The following is a 25,972-nucleotide window of genomic DNA, read 5'->3' on the forward strand; positions in this document are numbered from 1 at the left end:
TGGAAGCAGTGAGGTAGTGCAGTAAACTAATCCTAACCATCCTTCATCGTACCACGAACATTAGAGCAGAGCTGCAGGAAAGTGGAAGCTCTCCTGCTGGCTCCAGCTAATGCTGCAGGTCAGGAGAGGAACGTTTCCCCCACAGAATAACACAGAGCAAGCTTAAGTCAATCCCAAATTAAGCCATATACAAGTTTTTAGATAAAGCCTATGCAACATCATTGGAAAAGATGTATCAGTTATCCCAAGTCATTTCAGATGTGTGGGAAAGTTGCTCTAGACATCAATTTGCCCCAGGAATCCAGAAGGAAAGAAACAAAGAAACCCTCTCTGGCCATCAACCTAATAGTGAAGGGCTAGAAAATCTTAGCCAATGTATGGCACAAGCTCAGATACAGCTGAACAGACCTGAGGGCATCTCTGGGGAGGAACTGGAAATACTGAGTCCCGCATAGTCCGGTCAACGTGATGAAGGAGGGAGCGGTGATATTTACCATCTCTCCCAGCCATGAGAAGCTGGATGGAGAAGATAATGGATAGGCAAAAATATCAGGCATACTGTCAGTTCTTTCCCCTAGCTCACACAGAAGCCTGCAAGCTATGCAGGGCAAGCAAATGTGTGCGTCTTGTGCAGGATTAGGCAGTCTGGCAACGCAAAGGGCTTGGTACCCTGCAGCTGGCCATCTCCTCCTGCAGCCAAGAAAGACATTTGCTAAGTTACTGCAGTTGTTCAATCATATTAACGACGTTGGGGGTAAAGTACTTCTTTTCCTGAAATCCCACTAAGATTATCACATTGCATTTAACCGCTTCCAGGGAACAGACAGCAAGAGTGAGTGAGAGAGGGAGAGAGAAAGTAAGCAAGGGAGGCGAAGCAAGACAGCAAGCTGGGGGAGAGAAAGAGAATGCAAAAAAGGGAGAGGGAGAGATGCAGTTGTGGCGAATGAGCTGTCTTCAGACTCAATCCACTAAAGCTTCAGAAGTACGAAACACACGTGGACAGTCACTAAGGAAATACCTACGGTGAAGCTTAGGATCTCCGCAATTTGATGCACCAACAGTTCGTCTTGTAATAAGCCATGGGCATTGCTTACCCCTTCAGAGAAAAGCAGCTTGTCACTTTGGAAACTATGGAATAACCAACTGTTGAAAAATCTTTAAAAAGGCGGCATAATTGATCTTAAAAATTTTGTAGCACTTTGAAGATATCATAACATCTCGGGTTTTGAGATCAGTGTTCTACAGGGAATATAAAGAAGCAACTGTCTTAAAAAGGGCTGCTTTCCACTCTACAGTTTTGCTCTAAACTTACCAGCTGCTGCATTAATTAGCATTGCAATATGCATCTAGAGCACTAAGGTCTTCCTTCTCTTTAGAGTGGAAAAATAATGTGATGGTGTGCATTGACAATGATACACAGGGGAGGTTCTCACTGGAAGTAAGGAAACAGTTTTTACTAGGAGGATAATTAGGAATTGAAAGAGGCTGCACAGAGTGTTTGTGGAACATCTGTTCCCAGGCGTTTTCAAGACCTAATGGGAGGAAAGCCCTGAGCAACCTGCTCTGAACTCAGTGTTCACCCTGCTTTGAGCAGCACGTTGGACTCGACAACCTCCTTCCAACCTGAGCGATTCAATGGTTCTGTAGTCTACTGTCAGATAAAAGGTATCGAGTTCCCCGGAAGCACCACAGACAACTATAGGAGTTTTCAAAATCAGAGTTTTTTAAAAATAATATCCTTCAGGAATTTTGTTCCAAGTACCAGGTTGCATTACTCATGCACAGTGCAATTAAATCAATGGTATGACTGAAAAGCTTTTGGTAAAAGCACATTTTGAATAAATTTATGAAGCGCATGCAATAAAAGTTAGCAAAAGACAAAAAAAAAAATCAAGTATTTACTTTTTGGAATATCCGTTGTAAATAAACGATGGCTTTCCACTGAATTCCTTTTATCAATATCAGTAACAGCATAATAATTTATGGGCAATATTAAATGTGTTTCTTCATAACAGGTATTTCCTATTAACATTGCATTAACATCCCTTCTTAAAAGCACACATATTCATTAAAGGAGACAAACCCCCAGGCCGCCTGAAGAAGCAGAGGCAGATACCCATGCAGAAAGCACTTTGCAGGTGCAACACATCCTCACCTTGAGATTGGGTTTTGAGAGGAGTTTCAGCAGTTCTCTGATCTCACTGCTCAGTGGCTTGCTCTGCAGCTCCTCAGCCAGCTGGGTGGGAGATGGAACCGACACAAAGACCGTTAGCAAAGCGTTGTTTTACCCAGCGCATCAATGACAACCCAGAATCTGTCTTGTTCAAGGTTATTACTTTCCAGCATGTTCAAACAGAAGTCAGCATGAAGAAAAACACCATCAATCACTGCGCTTCTTTTTCTGGCCCTCGGTGGACCAGATTTAAGCCAGGCCTTTTGGCTCAGTTTAACACAAGTAATCATTTCTGGCAAGGGTGCAGCCAGATCACATTCTGATTTATAGCGATGGGGGCAAATCCCAGCACTTCATTTAAGTGAATGGTCCTTTGCGTGCAGACAAAGGACTGCTTGTAAAAATGACTGGATCAAACTTTGACACTGTCTATAAAAAACAGTTTCAAATGAGGTGGTGAAATCCACACTGCTTCCAAAAACCCACAGTAGCCGTGCTGTTTAGGACTGGGATAAGAAAGCAAAGTGCCCCTACAGTGCAAGCAATCTGAACCTTTTATTATGTTTACACATACACTGGAAGGAGCTTGTTAAACGTGAAGCGGGTTAATCATAATATAGTTTATAACAGGTCATCAGCAATTCAAGCCCCTAAAATGTACAAGCTATGTCCTAACAACAAGATCAGTAATTTATGTTTGGTTATACTACAAAATTGGGGCTTGGTGAACAATAGAGCAGCAGTCTAACGTTTAATCCCACGGCTATTTGGCTCATGACTTGAGTTTTTCTTATCAAGACATTCTCAACTAATTTGGACTCAAGAGGCATATTTTACTGCAGGATTTCAGACTTGAACTATTTTTCCAGAAGAAGGAAAAGCTAAAACATATTTCACAACACTGAACTTCAGTTTAAAATTCTGAAGCTACATGGCTCATAATCCGAAACGTGATTTCAGATAATCACTTATTTTCTTTGCATTAAATTAGTATCATAAAAATGTCTCAGAGAAAGATTGGTCATTCGCAGCAAGTAATTTTATTCATCTAGCCTAATTTTAAATGTGTACTTTCATTTTATATAAATTTTCAAGATAAATGGATAGAAGTATATTTTGCATAATTATATATAATAGACAATTCTAGAAGCAATTATAGACATCAGACATGGTTTGAATATCTTTTGTTTTAACCTTCAAATTAATACAAGGTTAACAGGACTGAAACAAAAATTCATCAGCTAGAGTCCCACAGCCTTTGACTACAATTCATAGATAAAAATGTCCATCAAATACATCAATGCTCATCTTAACAGTATTTGTGTCTTAATATGAAAAGATTAGAACACGATCTCTGTAGGAAAGGTTAGAATGAAATATTTTAGGCCGATAAAGCCAAGTATTGAGGTAATCTGACTGCAATCTATTCTGCATGTTCTATGGAAAAGCTCTGCAAAGCTGAAAATAATCTGTGATAGGAGTGACAGCAGGTAGATGACACAGGCTCCCCTTAGTTCTCTTTTCATTCTTTAGCTTGTACTACTCATCACTAGAGAATAAAATCTATTCATTCATGTTTCATTGATGAAGACCAGTAATCACTCAGTAAGAATGACTGCTTCAGCATTTCTCTCTCAGATGAATTGTGCACAAGCATCTATTAACTTCAGCAGAATTGGCGTTTGCTTTGGTGGTGCAAATATAAATGCAGCCACATAAGGTTTAGAACAGTGAGAAACAGAAAGAATATTTTGTTATTGCTTTAACAGACTTTTTAATCTCATACTTTAGAAATTATTTGTTCAGAGATGAAATAATTAAAAATTTGTTTTCACTCATCATTTACAAGGTTTTTCCAAATATTTCCATAGAAGTCTTAAAGGCACATGTAACACGCCGTGACAGAAGAGGAGCAAGACAAAGATAGACAGAGAAGGAGGAAGACAAAGCCATGTTTCCAGATTAGCAAACAGATATCACCAGAGCTGCTTGTTGTGCTTCTAGTAGTTTTGGACTGGATTTTTATTTGTTGTTGTTGAAGTGCTGAGATTTGTGACAGCTACCAGCAGCAGTACAAACCAGATGGAATACTCCGGGCACACTGATACCGTGCCGATCACCTATGCCAAAGACTGCAGGAAAAGCTGTCAGAGAACTTCTATGATTCTCTGTTGAGGGAACCATAACATTTCACCACGCTCTTTATGAAGAGCTGCCACTACAGAGAGGTGAAAACAAAGCAAGGGAGAGGGGCAGGTACAGAGTGAGGCTGGCGAGATGAGGAGCACCAGGGCCTGGGGGTTTAAAGCTGCTGGAGAAAGTTCTGAAACTTCTTTTGCCAGAACAGTCTTTCTAATAACCTAGAGGCCTTATGTGCCATATATACCTATACTGCCGGCAATGTTTAGAACATTTCCATGAAATCGAGAGTCCTACGTCAGACACTGCTGCTCCAAAATAAGAGGCAAACAGAATCTCTGATGGGAAATGCAGCCTAGAAGTCACCGGGGGTGAGGAGAGAGAAGGTATGGCAGCTAGGAATATGAACATATTTAGAAAAGAAGCCTTGCCACAATTGTTACCTCTAAAATTGCTTTAAAAAATAACACAAGAATAAAACCACACTCCTTAAACAGTTTTTAGTTATGTTAGCAGCACCTCAACTTTGGGTTTTAAATCAAACAGAAAATACTCACTTGCTAATAAGAATATTTCCTTCTTTGTTTAGCTATAGAACAGTTACTATCGCTAGGAAAACAAAACACTAATTTAAAGCCTATTGGAAAAAAAGTGTGGTTTATATCATCAACATGCTCTTAAATCCCTGAAGCTGACAACTAGTCAGAAAAATGTGCCAAAAATTGAATAGCACTTTAATCCTGGAACTCCAAGGGTTCTGGAGTTACAAAACCCACTGCATGTAAATTAACTTCCTCAAAGTTTGCTGATAATTATCGAAACACAGAAAATCCTGCCGTGTGCTAGCCTGACTTCAGCTGCCAAAGGACATCCTCATTCTATGGGATGCTGCCCATAAAACCAGCTGTTCAGCTACACATAAGCAAAAACGAAGAACCAGCAAGAGGATCTTTAAAAAGAAACTGCTTTAAAAGTAGGCAGGTGTCTAGAGACACTCATGTCCCAACACATGTACATTTTAAAAATACTACCATATATACACAATAATACATTCATAGGGTTAAAAACCCTGACCTCTCTCAACTGAGGACTGACAGAGTACTTTAATTTGGGGATTTCCAAAAGTATACGTTTTAAATTGGGCTGAACAAAGAATGAGATTGCTCAGCATTTCTGAAAATATCAAGAACTAAGTTTTGCATCCAAAAATAAGAAATGATTCTTATAAAGAATTTTAACCCAGAGATCCATAACACAAATGTTAACGAGGATTATTAATATGTCACCAAGAACTTAATGAAGAGAATTTCAACCAGCTTTCTAATTTTCAAAATTACTATCAACATTATTCAAAGCTACTTGAAGGTTAAAAAAATATTACTAATATATGCCTGATGTCAAAGCTAATGCATTATTATATTTGGTATGTTACAGGATATAGCTCTCCTCCTACTGAAACATGATTAAATTACATTGTGTCCTTTTTTTCAATAGACTTTAAATATGTTTAATTCAGTTTTTCGTTAAAATGTTACCATTCTCAATTCACAACACCTAACCATTTGTAAAATTTAAAAATCAAAAGCTATTATATAAAAAGATAGTTAAGATTTTAAAACGTCTATAAAGTATGTGAAGTTTCAAACATACCATATTTGAAACGGATCCTAATACATATGGCCTTTTCCAAAAAACAACCTCAGATCATCAATTGCAACAAAGATTTCTGGATTTCACCTAAACCACAGTTTATTAAACATTTCTCTGTCCTGGCCTACCTCAGGTTCAGTCATAGTTTATACAGGTGCGTGCACAATTCATCTGAATCCTAGAATTAACCAAATAGCAAGAAATGGCAGGTTGGAGTTTTTTCTTTAAAATAAAAATTATAGTAACAGGAAATTAACTACTCCATCAATGCCGACCACTTTTACAATTTATTTTTTGGTTATGAAGGTAATTTGGAAAGCTCCAATATCAATAAATCACTACTGTACTTTTTCTTAAATAGCTTTTGATTTTTTTTTTTAACAAGCCACCTTCCTAGGCATTTCTTATGCTTCATTTCTGTAGTATTATCTGTCATTTTTCATGTTCTGTCAGCAGTGCTGCTATCTCATTTGTCTTTGTTTTTCCAAAGCATTCCTCTTGTCTGTGACTTTCTCAAAACACTAATAGTTGACAGCTTTTCCCCTCCCAGTAGAGTTCCAACCTGTAATTTCTATTACGTAGTTACTAAAGCAGAACAAGAGGCTATCTAGATGCAATGTTTTTATAACAGGCAAGTGAATAAAAATCAAAGTAATATCAGCAACAAGCCTGGTGATGACAGCACCTTTGGAAACATTTGCAGCTTCTTATGATTTCAGCTCAGAGGATTATATTCATATGTTTGCACTATGAGGAGTTCTGCTTGCAGACAGTTTTTTGGGAGACTTGGTACCAGTGATCTCAGCGGGGGACACTTACATCATCTGCCAAGGCTGCTGCACTGTGGAGTATGGGCACCGGGTTCTGTTTTTCGTAATAATGCAGTTTTTCATGAATCTGGAAGACAATAGCACAAAACGATAAGTATATTTAGCAGCATGAGAAATGGTACAAAATTACCCTGTTGAGCTAACTGATCTGTTGAGTGTCTGTAACTAAAGAAACATCCTTATAGTAACCTACAGGCAGCAATCATGTAAATGTAATTCATCATCATCCTCTGTTGAAGTGCTAAGAATATGAAATCAGATGGAAAAAATGCTCAGTATGTAGACCAACCCACAGAAAAACTAAACATTTGTGATTTTTCTCTCCTCGCTTTCTGTGTCCATATTTCTAACATATTGCTTTAAGTATCAATTACATTTTATATTGCTGCTGAAAACACAAAGCATAAAGTGTTTATCCCCAAGATGGATATAAAAAACCCTGTAAATTATGATTTATGAAGTGAAATAATAGCCTGCCACCCACATCTTGACAGACAGCTTGGTAGAGCGGCTGCCGTCATTAAAATAATTCAGAAACAAGGGCAAAGTAGTGCTAATATGAATTCTAACACATCTGAAAGAAAAAGGCAGTCCTTCAGCAAGTTAAAGTCATTTAGGAGCATTTAAAGTTTTTAATGGGGAGTTATCAACATTAAAAATGCAGCGTGCTTTGGTTCTTTCAAAAGGGGAAAGGATACGCCATTATTTAAATATCCAGCCTCTTCCCTCCTCCACAAGTCATGCATTTCAAAATTTAGATTTTTCCAGTGTGAAAGCTTAAAAGAGCCAAAATATTTTAAAGCTTCTAACAAGTTTTTTAAAAGTTCTTTCAGAATGGCATAAAATAATATATTAAGCATTCAATTTTATTTACATTATTTTCCTGAAGATACACAGATGTACACATATTAATTAAAATTTAAAAAAATAAGACAACAGTAGTCTGAACTGATGCAAACACACTCCATTCTTAGATTTCTACTTTAGTGCTGCTGCTCTGAAGGAGGCATGGACTCCAGATGGTTGGAGGAGTTGCAGAAGGAGCTAAATCTAGGACTTCTGTGCTTGGCAAGGAGGGGAACACGAGGTCTGGCACAGGCCGCAGGGCTCAGGACTTGGCTGGGGAGCCCCTCACATCCTTGGGGTACGGGAACCCCAATGATACCCTACCCCTCCCCAGTGTACTGCTGGGGGAGGAACGGGACAGATGCCAGGCAGCAAGGACATCTGTAAAGAGCAACCAAACCAGTGGTCTTTGCACACTAAGAATGTTTGGAGTTGACTGGATCGTACCTGTTATGCACCAACTGTTTTCTCCAGCCCTCCCTCCTCTTCCACATTTGCTTTCCTCTGCTTACTTTTACCCCCGGCAGCACTCCCTCCTCTCACTCTCCAGGATGCCCTCAGCTTCCTCGCCAGCCCTTTCTTTTGAATTTCATCTGAACTCCTAATAACCACACCCACAACAAGATAATGCCATGTCAGTGACACTTGTGCTTGCCATTTTTCCTGTCTTCTGCTGTTTATGTTTCTAAGTCTGCATCTGTTCTTACTCATTTAGACTATAGGTTCTTTGAAGTAAAGGCCATACGACACTCTGTTAATGTAACGGGGCATAGCAAGATCTAAGTCTTGGTCGATTCCTTCATCATTTCTAGAAGATTATTTCGGTACGTGGTGTGTTAAAGGATACTGAAGTTCTGAAACACCAAGGTGAAGCATGAAGACAACACAGTTGCTCGCTCGCTAAGTTGTAAAATGATTTGTTCAGAACAGCAAGTATTTGTACCTCATCTGGAAACCAAATGCAAAGCACTACTATTTCCAGAACATGAGTCTGAATTTTACATAGCTTATATAGACACTGTTTACTCAGCAAAGTAAGACTAATCCATATTGGATGTCACCAAAAGTGTAAGTGACTGGAAAACTTCGTATTTCTAGCTCACAAAGCACAGAAACTCAACAAAACAAGGAGACGCAGCTCCTGGAGCTTAGCAGAAATTTGTGATTTACTTAGACTGTGAACTTGAATAACTAAAAGGCATAATAAATCAAAAAGTCTCAAATCCGTCATTTCTTTGATTGCTTCAGCCAACATCTTGATTTTGTCCAGGCTGAGCTTCCGTCAACTCTGAGGATAAAAGCAGTCACCTATGCTACCTTCTACTTTCTCAAAGAAATAGAAGTGCCTCTGCTGGTGAAGCTGTTTTTACCCTAGACACCCTGCAGGTGTCTTTACCAGTGAAATTAAAAAAAAGAAGGGGGGGGGGGGGAACAAACAAACAAACAAACAAACAAAATATGCTGAGACATTCTTGTGCAACTCATCTTTAAAAAAATGTTATAAAATTGTAAATTCATGCAACAAAAAAATAGAGTTTTAAGAGGAGGTACTGCACAACTTTAACAAGTTATTGGCTCTGCCTATAACCAGAACATGGCTGAAAACATGTTATTATTTTCCTAACAGCGCATATTGGAATTCAGCTAAGCATTTAAGGAAAGTCAGCAAGGTTTTAGATGATGATGGAGGAGTTGTAGAGAGTAACTGACAAATTAAATCTGGAGCAAACAACAGGAGCTAATCAAGTAAGCAGGAAAATTTAACTATTACTAGACAGTTCTAGATATTAGGTTTTGCTACATCAGGTTAGAAGTTTTATTAATTTACTGTACTGGCACTATGAGTGACTCCAGGGATAAACATTACATGTTCTACAGTAACATACATTGCCAGCTCAGCACACTTCCATTTGAGATGCAATACAGATGGTGTTGGTTGGTTTGGTTTTTTTCCAAAAAGCATCTGATTGGATTTAATAGGTAGTATTTTGCCTTGTTTGCTAAATGAATCTAGTTTTTTTTAATCAGATCTCTATATGGCAGTATCTGTCTTCCATCTCTTTGTAAATTAAAGGAGTTACCCAAGAAAATTACAAAAGCACTGGTCTGTGCACAAAGCTGCAAAATACACAAAATACAAGGATGACCCTTCATATCAGTGTAAAATTATCATACGTATCATAAAAATGCTACTTCCTACTGCTCTCCTATAGATACCGCCTACTTCTAACTTCTGGATAACTAATGTATTCATCATGTATGCAGCACATATATAATACCTTCCTGAACGCAGTAAGACAGATTTGGTGCAATTCAACAGACAAAGCAAAAACTTCAGTGAGGCAAAAATGCATTTTCAGGCAACTTCTCTCCATGTGTCTAAAAATGTGTTCCAAGATGTTTTGGTCTGTAATTTTTCCCACAGATCACAGTAAGGCTGACTGGCCTCTCGTTCCCCACATTGTGTTTTTGGCCTTTTTTGAAGATGGGCACAGCACTTGCCTTTCCCTCTTCACTGGGGACTAGGTCATCTCTGTTGCCTTTCAAGGGTGACAGAGCACACGTGCAAACTCACCCAATGGCCCCTGAGTTTCCCAGACTTCAGGGTGATGAATGACTGCATTTATGACTACTGCCTTTAGAAAAATTACTGTGCACACAGTCAAACGTTTTGGCAACTTCTCCACATGCTGCCTTTCAGCTAATTATTTTCCTAAATCTGAAATTTGTAAATTGTGCTAATATATGCACAACTCGCATTATATTTCCAAAATTCAATTCTTACACAGGTAGAATTTGAAATTTAAATACCTGGATTACGTGACTACTTTGATGAAAATGAAGACAGTGTAAGCTAGGCAAACACAGAACTGAAAAGCAAAACAGGACATGGTGGTGCAAATACTTTGCCCCTTTACAAATCTCACTCAATAAAATTAAACTGTAACAAATTAAAATCATCCTAAAACACTTCGAGAGAAGAGTGGCTTCAAAACAGTAGAAGAGAGAGCATTTACCTATTCAAGAGAAAACATTTTATATTTACAACCATTTGTTTGAGCTTCATTCTAAAGAATTCCATTTAATACAAATGGCAAATTCATCTTGTATTCTGTTGCTATACCCGATGTCCAGTAACTTTAATACTCTTGCCTTCTCTCTATTATAAACCTATGTAACATATGGAGAGTACAGGACTGTATCATGCTTAAAAAATAGAAAACATAGTACATCTGTTTTCAGTTCTTCTGACATTTAAGTGTAAAGCTCGTACCCTGAAAATCTCTTCACAAATGAGACCGAGTCTGCTAAAGCAAGAGTTATGTATTGTAAATAAAACATATAAAGCTGTTCTGCTGGACAGGTGACTAAGTTTCTGGGGTTTTTTTGGTTTGGTTTGTTTTGGGTTTTTTTGCGGGGGGGTGTGTGTGTGTGGGTGTGTTTAATGACTACCTATCCTTTTCACTGTAGGATACTTTGGGTAGACTTAGGAGGTTCTGCGAAAACTGACCATCTACTGTGAAGATATGCCCCAAGAGGGAAAAATAATCATTTGCAAACTTATACAATTTTTGGCACATTTGTAGGCAGGGGAAATTGTTTCTGGATTTTCCCAGAAACTGAATTAAGCTTTCTGTAACAAAGTATTGTAGAAATATGTTTTCTGCAATGTCCCCAGCCTGGACTATTTCAAAACCCACATGGAGCTTTCTGAGTCAGAAAGAACAAATATCTTAAGCAAAGAATCCTACAAAATAAGCATGCTTTCTCCTTTTAGACTTCTTAATTTCCAAGTACAGTTCTGATATCATATGGCTAAAAACAACACAGAGGAAGGGGATAAACATGTACACAGAATAATATCACCAGTTTCCAATACCCCAGCTCCTTCTGGGAAGGAATCTCCTTAATACAAGAATAATTTTCTTAGAATTTAGTGGATTCTGGTACAGCTGTATAAGCAGGACTTTTCTGAAAGGCTCTACAGAACAATACTACACACCTACAAACTATACACCTGGCTTCAGAAAAGGTAGCTTTTATCGGTATTACTGTTCAAGATTTATTAGCAATCTTTTAGAAAGTTCTCCACCTATAACATTTCTGGAAACTTAAGATGGAGCTCCAAAATGGACTATTTTCATCATAAGATGACAGAATAGAATAGACTATTTCAGTTGGAAGGGACCTACCTGGTGTGGGTATGATTTTACCGGATGAGATATCTCTCAGTATGGAGACAAGGTACTTGCAAAATTCAGCTAATTACACGCATGCATGAAAACAGGCAACACCATCTTTGTTTAATGCAATGGAACAATTGGCACTGAGGACCTAATCACCACACCATATAAATTTCTGGGGTTTTACTCTGGGCTAGCCTAGTCTAGAATACCTATTAGCAGCTAATCTCCTTGTCTAGTTTCAGCAGAAAGGAATCCATCTCATGTACTGGACTGCTGATGCTTGCTGATGCAAACCAAAGCAGCACAAGTTGAGAAGATGGGAAATTGCTTTAAAAGATGCACTCCTGATCTGAACTAGAATGCCAATATAAACACACATCTGAAGTACCAACACATGTCTAGAAGACAGGCATTGTGCATACTGTTGTAGAAAGTCCGTAACAGCAAGCAGAACATCTCCCCTAACGGCTCTCTTCATTGTATTCTTCATAACATATCAACAAGAGTGTCTGAAATCAAAGCACTGACAAAAGCCATGCAGCTTCTGTACTTATTGGCTTAGTCACTTGCATGGATGCATAATGAAAGACCCTCTTATATGGAGAACCTGTTAACTGTCCACCACAGTTTTAGGTTCATATACCATTTGCAAAAAAAGTCTTTAATTTTACTAGTGGCCCCACAAACGGGGGAGATGCTACTACAAAGAGAACAATGTTTACGTTAAGAAGCCACAGCAGATGAAGAGAATGGAAAAAGAAAGCAAAAGTGAGGCAGTAAGTGCTAGTTTTGGCTTCATCTGCAATTTGTGTCCTGCATTTGTAATATCTGGAGCAAGAGAAATCATTCCAAGGCACTCATGACTGCAAAGGACACATTTATGAATAGTCCCAACAGTTAAACAGTGAGATTTCAAGATGAGAATTAGGGTCTTCATTTGATCACTAATGGTACTACCTTAACTCTGGGATTTAGACAGCGAGTTCACTGTCTAAATTGACCAACAACTTTGAGTCAAGGTAAAACAAAGTACTTGGAAAAAAGAAACGATGAGCTACAATGAAACAAATTAAAATAACCATAAAAACATTCACGAACTGTAATTGCATACCTTCATCTATGCTGAAAGAGTATGCATATTTTGCTTGATGCAGAATTCTAATTAAGAGATTAATTCCCTCCTTTTCTCTTCCCAGAACCCTACTGTATCAGATGAAAGGAACTAGAATAATTACCCAATTTTTTGCTTTATTTTCATCATTTAGCAGGTGTCTGTAAGCCTATTTACACAGCACAGAAACATGGACTGAATGCCAAACTACTCATTTGTTCCCAAACCTTTCTATAGTACTTATCATTGGAGCTTTGGCACGCTAATGAACTTAAATATATATGAACAACTCTGCAGTAATATGGCATGATGAACACATGAGGTGCAGAAAAACTGAGCAGCAAATCAAATGCCAACTCATTTCAAATACCCAATGCAACATCTTGAAAACTGACTTTCTTAGAACACGTACAGCCTTTAAATCACATTCTATTCAGGCCAATTGACTTGAATTGCAGTTAGAGTCATAGAATATTGCTAAGAATTTAGCATTATGTATTCTAGAAAAGACAAACAAAATAAAAATGCATAAATCACAGCTAACTACTCAAATTTGCAAAGAGAATTTCATTCCCCATAGTAATATTAAATTGCCTCAAATATAAATTAAGTAATTGCACAGTGCAGAAAGGCTTTTGAGAGAATGCTACAAGTATCAAAGCAAGCCTCTGAAGACATAAAAACAGATATTCAGATACCTCAATTCTGGCCCAATTTTCCACAGCAAAAAGTTTCATCATAACACATGAGCAATTCTCTCTTTCAAGCTCTTGTTCCAAAGAGAAGAAGCATTAAGTTAGTAAGAATTCAAAAGCAGGCTAATGGCATGGAAATATTTCTGCCTAAACAGTTAAGAGTCAGTAGTGAGAAGTCATTCAGAACAACGTTAGACAACCTTAACAAAAGAACTAGAAACTTGCACGATAATAAAAGAATCATAAGCTTCTTTATTACTACAGCATGAAATCACTTTAAAAAAAATCAGAAAGCCTGCAGACTGCCTGATATAAACCGTTGTACTGGGCTTGGCTGGGAGGGAGTTCATTTTCTTCATAGCAGCCCATATGGTGCTGTGTTGTAGATCTGTGAATAAAGTGCTGATAACAGACTGACGTTTTAGCTATTGCTGAGCAGTGCTTGCACAGCATCAAGGCCTTCTCTGTTCTCGCTCTGCACCCCCAGCGAGTAGACTGGGGGTGGCCAAGAGTATGGGAGGGGACACAGCTGGGACAGCTGACCCCAACTGACCAAAGGGATGTTCTATACCATATAATGTCATGTTTTTCCAAAGCAGCCACTGCTCGGGGCTGGATGGCCATCAGTCGGCTGGTGGCGATGCTTTTGCATCGCTTGTTTACACCCTCCCCAAACAGCTAGAACAAGGGAATAACCAACAAGGCATCTAAATTCTTTGCTGGAAACCCAAAAATGCAGAGACCTTAGCTTGAGCCTTATCCTACCTGCTGCTAAAGGGTGTTTTATTTTTGGGGGTGAGGAAGAGGGTTATAACTGGAGACATTAATACAGTTTGAAAAGAAGGTGTTTCTAGCCCTGATAAAACTTGGTAACTAGTTCATTTAGCACTCCTTTAAGCAAGCAACTCATTCACAGAAAGGAAACGAGGCCCAAGAGTGAACTTGATGGGATTATGTTAATTTCTGTCAGGTTAAAACATTATGCCCATTGAAGAGTAAACCCACTCATGTCAACACTGCAGGGAACATTCCAGGTATCACAGGAAAGGAGCCCGTTATCAAGCTCCTAAACTTGCAAAAAATGGATGTGATTTCTGCTGAGTTCATTTTTGTGCTACGGCAGAATGCATGAAACAAAAGAAACCGCCAACACTCTCTCTTTGTTCCAGGTCATATGCGTACCTGAAGTCCATTATTTGAAAAGACCCAACAAATAAACATGCATATCAAGACTAAAGCGCTCTGAGATTATCAAAATCTTTGCAGTTGTGTTAGAAGAATGCAAACCAGGCTCCGAGCATAGAATCATAGCATGATTTGGGTTGGAAGGGACCTTTAAAGATCATCTAGTCCAACCCCCCTGCCATGGGCAGGGACACCTTCCACTAGACCAGGTTGCTCAAAGCCCCATCCAACCTGACATTGAACACTTCCAATGATGGGGCATCCACAGCTTCTCTGGGCAACCTGTTCCAGTGCCTCACCACCCCCATCATAAAAAAATTCTTCCTTATGTTCAATCTAAATCTACACTAGCATCTGTTCAGCTCTTAAAGGTAAGAGGTTGCTAAGAGTCCTGGATTGTGCTGGATGACACTTTAAAAGTGTCCTTTACCCAACATTCAGAATGACCTATATTCAAAACAGAACCCCTACAGAAATTTCTAATTGCATTGCAATTTCAGAAATAAATTTTCAGAACTGTATGCACAATTATTGTAATTTTCTAAGTTACAAAATGTGGTAATAGAGTTACATTAGATCATATTTAAAGGCATTTTTCTTGTCAGGTTACATTTTGTAAAAATTATACAATGGCGTGTTATCTACAGATTTACAAGGTTATTGGAACAGCATTATTTTAGATCAGGTGCTATCAATGCAAATGAGCAGCGCTGCCTGAAGAGGCCACAGCTTCAAGTTACACTCTCAACAAGCACTTGCTCTTGAACTTTGATTCAGCAAGACCTTGGTTATGGAGTGCTTACATGTGTGACAGAGTTGCTACGGCAGAAGTGCCCAGTTAACAGTGATGGCAAATATCATGCAATTATTATGAATTAGATTGTTAAAGCCAATAAAAGAAGCACAGCATGCTAGAAATGAAAGAAAGCAACCTTGCGGGGAAAGAAGGCAGCTTTTCCCAACTGGCAAAATCAAAAGATATATTGATTTTGTTAAGGACAAAAAAGAGCCTTGCTAAAAATTCAGATCATGTAAGTTATTAGTCATTCCAGCCAAATAACTAGTTTTTATTGTCTAGCCAGAAACTGCAAGATAGAAAAAATGCCTGTGCACATTGCAGTAAATTGTACAGTAAAATCCTACTCTCCATGGATTTTTTTTTTAATCTGAGGTTTCAGAGGTTCGTCCTCAATCATTTAACACTGTGCCTCATTACCTCATTTGTCTGTCCTTTGCCCTTGATGAGCAGGGCGCATCTGAGGAAGATGATCACGACAGAGAAAATGCAACGCTTCGGGAAGAGGCAGGAAGGACACCTGCACTGGGGTAGCCTTGAGGCAGTCTCACAGATGAAGCAGTTCTGAGACCAGTCTGACAAGGTCACGAGGGCACTGCCAGATTTGATTTTGTCTTAAAGAGATCTAATCACAGTCTCGGGCCTGTAAGGACCCATGTCTTGATTTTTATTGTAACAGGAAAACACCTCTCTTCGACTTTTTCTGTATTGAGAAAACCAAGACAGACATTAAGTGAGCAACTGGTTGTTCTGGTGATCCTGCTGTTGCCTCTCTGTGCCATATACACTGTCCCTGTGTACCTGAATTGCGTGTATTTCTACACGCACCTCCCCATCACGTTTCTTTTTCATTGGAAAAAGTACTTAAATATCTGTTAAGTACCTTGCTATTGACACTTTTAACAAACATGTCCTTCATGAACAGTGGCGTATGCCTGCAGATCTATGTCTTAGATCTGTGTCTTACAGTATTTCTTATTTCAAAATTTCCTGTTTTCATTCTAGTCTCACCAAAGCATATGAAAGAAAACGACTAAATGCATCCATTATGCTCATATACCATACCTTCTCCTTAGCCCAAAAGCAAAGAGATGAGAGCCATCAAAAATAAATTAAAAAAATTAAATTCATTGGGAACATTTTAGAGCAACAGCTATAGCACCAGAGAATCAGTTTTCCTAATCTGGCGAGCACATTGTAAGCAAGCATTTGTTCACCTGTAAATAAGATTTAAATGCAGAAAAAATACACCTGACAGGGAGGACTGGTGAGGTTGGTTTTTTTACCCATTTTGAGAAGAGACAAGAACAGATAGGAAAAGAAAGGTGTGAGTGCAGTTAAGTGTGGGATTAGTGGCACAGAAGTTCAGTAGTAATGTTTAGTCCAGACATAGTAATTTTAAAGCAAAGGTTCTAGAGCATGAGCCTATTATCATATGGAGAGCAACCAATTTCCTGCTTCACCACCACCTTCCTGAATGACAGCCCGTCTATTCTCTATTTGTAAAATAGAAAAGTAACGTTTCCTTGCTTAACGTGTGCTTAAGTGCAAGACCAGGTAAGTACCTTGAAAATAGCGTGCCACGTATTTAAATTAATCTGGGTGCTGTGGAACTTGTTGGGGTAGCTGATGAAGACCAGACACTTTCATCAGGAAGAAAGGAACAGATGTATCCTGAAGCTTTCATTCAATGTGGAAATTTGATGAACACAACCTCTCTATATGCATGTACAGAAACTGAGCAGAACAATCTGAGAAAATGACAGAGGCCGTATACACAATGGCAACACCCCATCCAACCCCTTCTGCCCATAGCCAAGTACCCAGAGACAAGTTCTATAAATTTTTAATGACACAAAATGCTCCAAGTAAGGCTTGCTAATGAAACTGTATTCTGCCAACAGTTCTTTGTGGCAGCTCCTCAGGGGTGCGAGCAGAGCAAGTACCATGCAGAGGCAGGGCACCTCACCACAGCAGGAGCCAGGCATCCCTGCAGCACGCAGAATCAAAGCATTGCTCAACAGACCAACACTTTGGCCTAGCACCTGCAAGGGAGCACCTTCTAACCTGGCTTCCAGCCCCTCCTGAGATCCTAGAGCCATAGGAGCAGCAGCCTTGCACTGGACTTGCATTTTGCTGTAAACTGATTTCCTGACTTCTCATCTGATCCTAGAGAACAAATTTTTCGCGTTGTCTTTGTAATGCCTCTTCAACACAAAAACTCAGGTACTTCTCTGGTCATTTTTAAGCTAAACTCAAACTCTCTCAGTCTTCCCCCATGGATCATCTTTTGCAGCCGTCTCATCATTCTAACTGCTCTCTTCTGGAATTTCTACGGTCTACTTAATTAGTGGCCTTACCTGCCATCTGCCTATGAGCAATACATTCTTTTCCTTAACTACTGATAATCCACAGCATGCCATCTAGTTTTCATACAGTTGATAATTATTATTCGGGTACGATCCTTAAACTGCTAGAAGTTTAAAGATTAAAAGAGCAATGACATGGAATGTTCATTTCCTTATTCCCATTTGCAAAGTACTCTAACATGCTTATTTGTGATTTTAACTCCTTTATAGCTTACGCCTTGTGAGATGCTGCCCTTTTTCTTCCTTCATTTTTAAAAGCTTTTTTTTTTTTTTAATTATCTTTTAATACCTCAAAGGTTTATTTTATTTAGCCTATATCACAAAAAAGAGAAAGGTCTCAAGAAAAAGAAAATTTTGGTCTGAATGAATATGAAAGCATATGGTAATAAGACTAATGTATTAGCTATTTTATTTTTGCAATGTTAAGCAAAACAGATTAAATACTGGCTAGAAACCCAGTTATTCCTTGCAGAGTTTCCTAAAATGTTTATTTTTCTGTAAGAAACACTTTTCACTTTGAATTCATTGTTCCTTATACAATAAAATAAAGCTGCTATTATATGAGATTTCACAGACTTCATTCAAATGCATTTTTTTTTGGTCAGTAATAAGAAAAGGTTTTGATGACTTTGCTTATAGGAAGAGGGTCCCTAGGTAGACAGAGGAAGTTCAGACCAAAGCCAAACAAGTTGCACTTGCTCCAAAATAAATTTCCCTGCCCCTTTAGAGCCAAACAGCCTACATGGCTACTGTATACAGTATTTTCAGCATTGTTTTTCTGTACTTTTAACCCCATTTCCAAGGGAAGGGGCATGAGAACAATTCCAAATTTGAATGAAGCCACTCTCTTGTGTGAGCTAAGGACATGAAGTCCTTGAACAGAAAGAACAGAACAACATCAAAGTTTTTCTCCTTTGAAACAAGCAGTCTTCAGACTGGAGTCCATGGATGCTGAAAGATCCCTACAATTTTAATGCACTACCCTTCATAAATGCATTTTCAAGTAAAACAAAATCTGAGCAGTAAACCCATCAAGTACCAGTCTGAATTGCCCGAGTCTGAATTTGCTAAATGAAAGTATAGCAACTCTTTTCTCCAAAAGCACACAAATACATCTTAAATTTGGTAAAAGCGTGAGGTAAAATTTCAGAAGAGCAATACTGAACTCAGGATCCCAGGTCACAAACTGCTCTAGTCAATTTATGGCTCTTCACCCTTCTGTCTATACACTCCCACTCAGTGGCAATCTTTGCCCACCCACCCCCAGTATTATTACTTCAATAAACACCACTTTTTGAATGAAACATTCAGATTTAAATGAAAAAGCGAATGTGGGGTCTTTATTTCTCTCTCTTCCTTTCATCAAAACAGTGATAAGGATTCATCATTTGCCACACAGTAGACCAAATCCTTTTATTAAAGCCAAATTTCATCTCTCTTTCTCTGCATAATTTAAGTTTCTATGTTCATGCTCTATAAGCGACCTGAGGAAATACTTCTGTGCAGTACTGCAGACACAGCAAATCAATCACACATACAACAAAGCTTTCGAAGTCATATATAAAGAGTACAGTTTAAAATGGTAACAATACTCAGGATTATGACACCATTTTTTATCCAAAGATTTCAGAGCACATTACCAAAGGAACTAAGCATCGGTTTCCTTATCACTAAAAGGAAGACAAGGACTAATCACAGACACAAAATGTACTTAATTTTCAAACCAATACTACTAAAATGACTTCTAATCAGAAAAAAATTATTGTAACCTTAAATGTTTTGGTCTTCCAACTACTGATAGTGAGATACCTATAACCAAATATTTTCCTGATATAATTATCATATAAACAACACATCTTTCTAAGTAACTTTTTAAATACACTTTTACTTAAAGAATACTTCATGTAAGCAAGAAAGGAATTGCAACTCCCACAGAAGCCCTTCAGTTTTGAGAATCAGCACTCAGTAAAGTTGCACAGTTGTAATTAAATACAGATGGAAATAATCCTTACTGCAACGATCAAAACAGCTGATGCTTTTACAATGGTTCTAAATACAAACTTGAGGAAAAATTTATCTCATTCAAGACGCTAATGAACTTAGATTGATCAGAAAAAATATACATGTCTACAGTATTTCAATCCCACATTCCAACAATAATTGTTTTTTCTTTCTTTCTTTAAGGAAATCTTCAATTTTTTCCCACTTAAATACTCTGTAGATAATTCCTTTTTAGGTATCACCTAACTCTGTAAGTAATGCAACAAAGACTTGCAAAATGTATGCCTAATTAATTTGAATTATTATTATGTGTAACAAATAATACAAAGAATTGATCTAAAACATCAAAAATTAAAAACTTGTTCAAGTTTTGCTATTGGTCAGATTTTAAGAAATGTAAAAGTTTCTTTAGCTTTATGACAACCCTTTTTTAAATAGCACAAGTATAATGTTACTGTTTTATATAGCAAAAGTGTTTTTCCACTTGGGGTTTGGTACTTTAAATTTAAAGATCTTAATGAATTTGGGAGGAGGACTTTTTCTTCGAAAAGTCAGCTTTCTGTACTACAGAAAAACATAATTGTTCTTGCTCTTGAATATCAGATTTATGCATTTTAAAAAAATTATCTAAAAGAGATAAAAATAATTATACTACCAAACATGAACTGAAAAAGGAAAGAAACAGACTGGATGCAGCTAGAATGTAACAAACAAAGATCATGTCAACAGCTGACTGATGGCATTTTGTAAGCTATCGTCATCTGATGTCCTTCTAAGCACAAAATATACCAGCAACAACTGTCATCTTATTGCTGAGAGACATCTAGGAACACCGCAATCCTGAACACTTCATGACTTGTGATTAACTTTGATTATCTAATTCAGCAATTTAAAAAAAAAAACAGTATTCCATTATTTCCTACTGCTTTATGCTGGTATGTTGATTAGCAAAGGAAGAGCCGTAAAGTGAGTTCAAACATAAATTTACAATACTTTCTGTGCCAATACTAATACCCATTCACGTTAAATTATTCCCAGAGTCCAAATTACAGGACTGAAGAGGTAACTTGCTGAGAACATGAAGATAGCACTTAAAAAAAAAATTAAATTACAAGAACACTTTTCCAAATAAAGAAGCTAGCAAGACATGTTTTAAATGAACAACTGTACGGTCCTGCTTTGTCAAATAAATACAGCTAAAGAAGAAGCTTTAAAGTGAGACAGAACTGAAAGATGAGAGTTGTCTTTGGAAATCTGCTAAGAAGGGAAAGAAGCACTGCACATTAAGAGCAGGTAGTCTCAAATTCACTGCAAATAGGCTTCTCTGAAGCCTAAGTTCAAGACTTCATTTAGATGCTAGAAACAAAACATGTATGTGCCTAGATTTAATACTTCTCTCAATAAATGCCTTGTCCGTTCCTTCAGAAAACACAAAAACTTACATAAATATAACAGGTTCTCATTTGTCCACAAGTATGTTTTACTTACAAACAATTTGCTTTGTAATCTTCGTTTCTCCTGATACTACTGCTTTTAAACACTCATCACAAATTTGAATCGAGGTCTTTACTTTTATGTCATTATATAGAACCTAATTTCCAGACATTTTTCCAAAAGGAAGTGATTTTCACTGTTCTGTTAACAAGATAAATCCAAAGAAAAGAACTTTCTTAACCCTGCTCACCAAGTAACAGATTCCTAACATGAACGAAAGCTAAATTGCTCTTCTGGTTGTCAGTCAGATTTTTTTTTTTCACCAAACTCCATTCTCTGCATAACTAAGATTTTGCAGAAATGCCAATTAAACATTAATTAAAAGAAAATAGACAAAAAACCTAGAATTTCCTGCATACAGACTGAGGAACCTTGGCACAGACTTGTGCTTTTTCACTTTCGCTATTCAGGCAGAGCCTGCTAAATTTAAATCATGAAGAGTTTGGTTTATTCCTGCTTAGTACAGTAAACACCATCCTTACAGTCTCTACTCCTGCAAGTTAGTCCAAGATCCAATTCAATTCAGGTTCCCTGAGTTCCTAATAATATTGAAGAGATCATTTCTGTACAGCTCAATGATACAGAATTAACCCATTCAAAACCCAAACTTTAATCACAGACAGGGCTATCTGTGCTTTGAGTTAAAATTAAATATATATATATATACACACACACACACACACAGAGAGAGACATACATTTATCAATTAGCACCATCTAGTGGGGTCAGTACAATTTATGTGATATGAGAAATACATGCAGGTTTTCCTACATCCTGTGCAATATGTTATCATACAGCACAGGTCAAGTAATTAATAAAATTCAGATGTGAAAAAAAACCAAACAAACCCCAAACTCTCTCATTTTAATTCATAACATTATGTCATTCCACTATAAATTACATTTTAAGAAAAATACTGATACTGAGAGTTGCATATACATACACATGAAAATTTACTGGTAAGAAGAAAAAAAAACCCACCTTTCAGGCATTCATACACATGCAAAACACAATTACAATGTAATTACTATTTTCTATTTTTACTCTTCCATTCCCCTACCACACACCTCAAGAAAAATCCACCACTCTTTAAAAGAAGCTGCTCTCAGTCATGCAAACAATGCAAAACCCCCTTTTATTTAAGGCCTCCATCACAGAGCAGAATTCTGCTGTTAACACAACTTTTGCTAAAACCGGATCAAAGCACCACAAACACTGGATTGCAACTCAAAATGCTAATAAAATAACAGGTTAAATACTTTTGAAATTTTCAAAGTAATTAATTTAAAAGAGGCCACCTACACTAAAAACAGATCCTAAAAACTAACCATGCTCATTTACGCCATTTCTCAAATACGAAATCTAGAAATTGATTTTTAGTCAGTTTTACATTAAAAACTGTAGGGACTTAAGTCATGCAAATAAATAGTGCTAAAGAATTTCAAATGCAAAAGCTAACAGTAGTAGACCCCACACATATCAACCTTATGCAAGAAAGATTCACAAATAAGAAGCAGCAGCACACGAGGGTGCTTAAATGCAACAGGCAAAATCTCTACCAGGCTCTGCCAACAGGCAAGTGAGCTTTCTGAAAACATGACTGTTCCCTCCTCCCTCTGCCTGCTCACAGTCCAGGTTAAAAAACAAAGCAAAACAAACCAGAAAACAATTAATCACTAAAATTAAGTACATGCTTAAGAGCATTAGGACAAGTCACAAGTGTGAAATGAAGCATTTGCTTAAATGCTCTTTAATGAAGCCATGGTCGTGAAAGCAAAGAATGCCTCAGAGGACACGCTTTGCATTCAGGTCTTCCCTTGTTTCTAAAAAAGGTGACTGACAGCACAACTCTCCAAACGGATCACAACAAATCAAGTGGAACTTGGACAATGAGGAACAGACACATCTCTGGTGAAATCCCAGACCTAAAGTTAATATGAAAATATAAAGTTGTGAAATCTTAAAACATAGACAGCAAAATTAAAAAGCACTTTATGGCAGTTAGTAAAGGATGATCTTCTGTTCTTCCCTACTACACTTGGCACTAAGTGAAAGTCAGTTTTATTTTTGTTTCTGGGAATAATGGTAAAAGTAGATGAAAATCCAGAAAAACGTGGAGAAAATATGTAGATATGGGGGGAAAATTAAGATCAATAAAAACCAGCAGAGGGGGACTTGCAGTGAGTACTTCAGAAGTCACAGAACACAAGAAGAGAAGGTGCTGAGGCCTGCACAGTACAGCCAGGTGCCAGCCTACTATTTAAACTAAATGGAAATCAAAACAAAGAGACTCTAATAAATTAATTAATACCAACAAACAAGGTTTATAGGAAGAATTTTCATTTAAAAAAAGATGAAGACAGCATCTGAATTTTATTTAAAAGGATAGAGATATGTATCAGGAGTAAAATGTCCCAAATAAGTACAACCAGATAATTACAATAGTGTTAATGGATAAAACTAATTCTCAACCTTCCCTGCAGAGGACAGAGAAACACTAACACTGAAGTGGAATGTGTATTGTAGGATAAAGAGGAGCATGAAAAATAATGACAAAATATTGGAAAAAAATTGCAGTAATTTAGGAGAGATTTACTGCCATTTCCCCGTACCTTTTCAGACCACTGCACTTCAGGCTTTTCCACTAAATCATCCAAACATGCAAACCCATTTTACAGGAAGCTTCAAATCAAAGCAAACATATTCATTTCTTTTTATATTGGAAAGAGTAACACAAATGTATTTGCACAGGTGTACAAAATTACAGCCATGCCAAATCTTTAAATTTTGGAAAGCTGGTAGAAAACAGCAGAAATTGCCTAATGACAGAGGAGACGACAGTAACAAAGATACGGCAGCTGTATTGGCACTCCTACTATTATAAAAAAGAATACAGATGTAAGTTTAGCAATTTTATTCTTCAAGAAATAAGGATCTATGGAAATACAGACCAGCAATACGAAAGTATCAACTACTGGGATGCCAAGAGATTTCCTGAGAATTTCCAACCAGGAACTGCCCCGCAGCCGCAGCTCCCTTTTTTCAAGTAGGATGCAACCAATGTATTAGCCAGCATGACCTAGCCTGATTTACACTGCATTTGAATATGAAAATCAGCAAAAAATTTAAATAATATCAGGAAGAAGTATCATTAAGCAGCTAATTTTTCTTTACATTTTTATGCCATAGATCAGTTATAACATTAACAAAAACAAAAGGCAACACATTTCCTTTTATATCATGCAAAAGTCAATTTACACTTGATAGAACAAGCAATTACAAATATTCATCCAGTTCAACTGAAATACACTGAAGTACTCTCTAATTGTATCCATCTTCAGATGATCAACCTCAGTGTATGAGAAGTCACTCTTACCTACATTCTTAAAGGTTTGGAAAATCAGTGGAAAAGCTGAAATAAGTAAAAACCTGCACGATATTCCCGCAGAGAAGCCATGAAAGAATGGTTATGAAAGTGTTAATAGGAATAATAAAAGGTGAATAAATGCACACAACACAAAGGGAATTAAAGGTCTCTCATACATTAAAAATTCATTTAGCAGTAGAAAAATAAATAGAAAGTAATCCAGTTCCAATAAGTTAAAAGACCAATATACATACTCAGACAACACAGAGACAGAGCAGAAGCAGGACAGAAGATAATATCAAGCCACAGGTCTTACTCAGTGGTTACCTGATATGCAACAAGAGGAAAATATTGCTTCCCCTTTGGGAGAAGACAATAAAAAAACTTGGTCAGATTATTAGTTAGAATTAGTTAGAAATTAGTAGAAAGTGGATGTTTCAAGATGAAAGAGCATGAGCACACAACTACAAATATTTTGTTGCTTGGCATGTGCTATGGTATGATTTGTAGTTAGCCTTTAATGACATACCAAACTTCAGCATGACCAGCTTGGTATTTCAGATGCTGATTAACATGATTACAATCATGGGTTACATTTTTCCTAAAATGTTTGAAACTTGGAAATTCAAAATTGCACCCTGATTTATGGTTTGATCCTGATTAAAGCCGTGTATGTCTGCAGTGTCATTACTGGATTATTTAATCACTAAATCTCAACAAAAACTGTTCTTTTCCCTGAAACCTGATCTGTAAAGCACATTAAAATTCAAGATACTTTATGAAGATGATATCCATACTAAATGTAAAGCAGGACTGAAGCTACCCCATACATAATTACTAGCATTTATAGCTGGCATGTTTTCATTTTTTTAACTCTTAAATGTCAATATAATTGAGGCAAAGTCATGTTTGTGCATAATTGACACCACTGGCCTTACCTTGCACAGGTTGTGATTTCTAGCAAAAGTCAACAAGGAAAGTTAGGAATAGATAGGGATACAATACAGATTTACTTTCCAATGGAAAAAATAAGACTGTTTACCCCACCCCCACCACTCAGTAAATATGTTCTTCATGAAGGGTCACACTGTACCTGAGCCACTGGGGCAGAAAAGAGTCAGTGGCTGCA

General features: G+C 37.4%; 1 protein-coding gene across 4 annotated transcripts in view; it reads right to left on the minus strand.

Moving 5' to 3' along the window:
• MPP7 (MAGUK p55 scaffold protein 7) overlaps positions 1 to 25,972 on the minus strand; it is a 157,261-nt gene that overhangs the window by 62,174 nt on the left and 69,115 nt on the right. For all 4 annotated transcript variants that reach the window (XM_087777406.1, XM_087777432.1, XM_087777416.1 and 1 more), the window contains 2 exons: positions 6,782 to 6,859; positions 2,156 to 2,236 (listed from right to left, as the gene is read on the minus strand). In XM_087777406.1, coding sequence (XP_087633532.1) covers positions 2,156 to 2,236; positions 6,782 to 6,859 — 159 coding nt within the window. The remainder of the gene's footprint in view (positions 1 to 2,155; positions 2,237 to 6,781; positions 6,860 to 25,972) is intronic.

This window comes from Nipponia nippon, unplaced genomic scaffold (assembly GCF_047370975.1).
Source record: "Nipponia nippon isolate SJK-2023a ecotype South Korea unplaced genomic scaffold, ASM4737097v1 scaffold_1, whole genome shotgun sequence".
Taxonomy (NCBI): Eukaryota; Metazoa; Chordata; class Aves; order Pelecaniformes; family Threskiornithidae; genus Nipponia; species Nipponia nippon.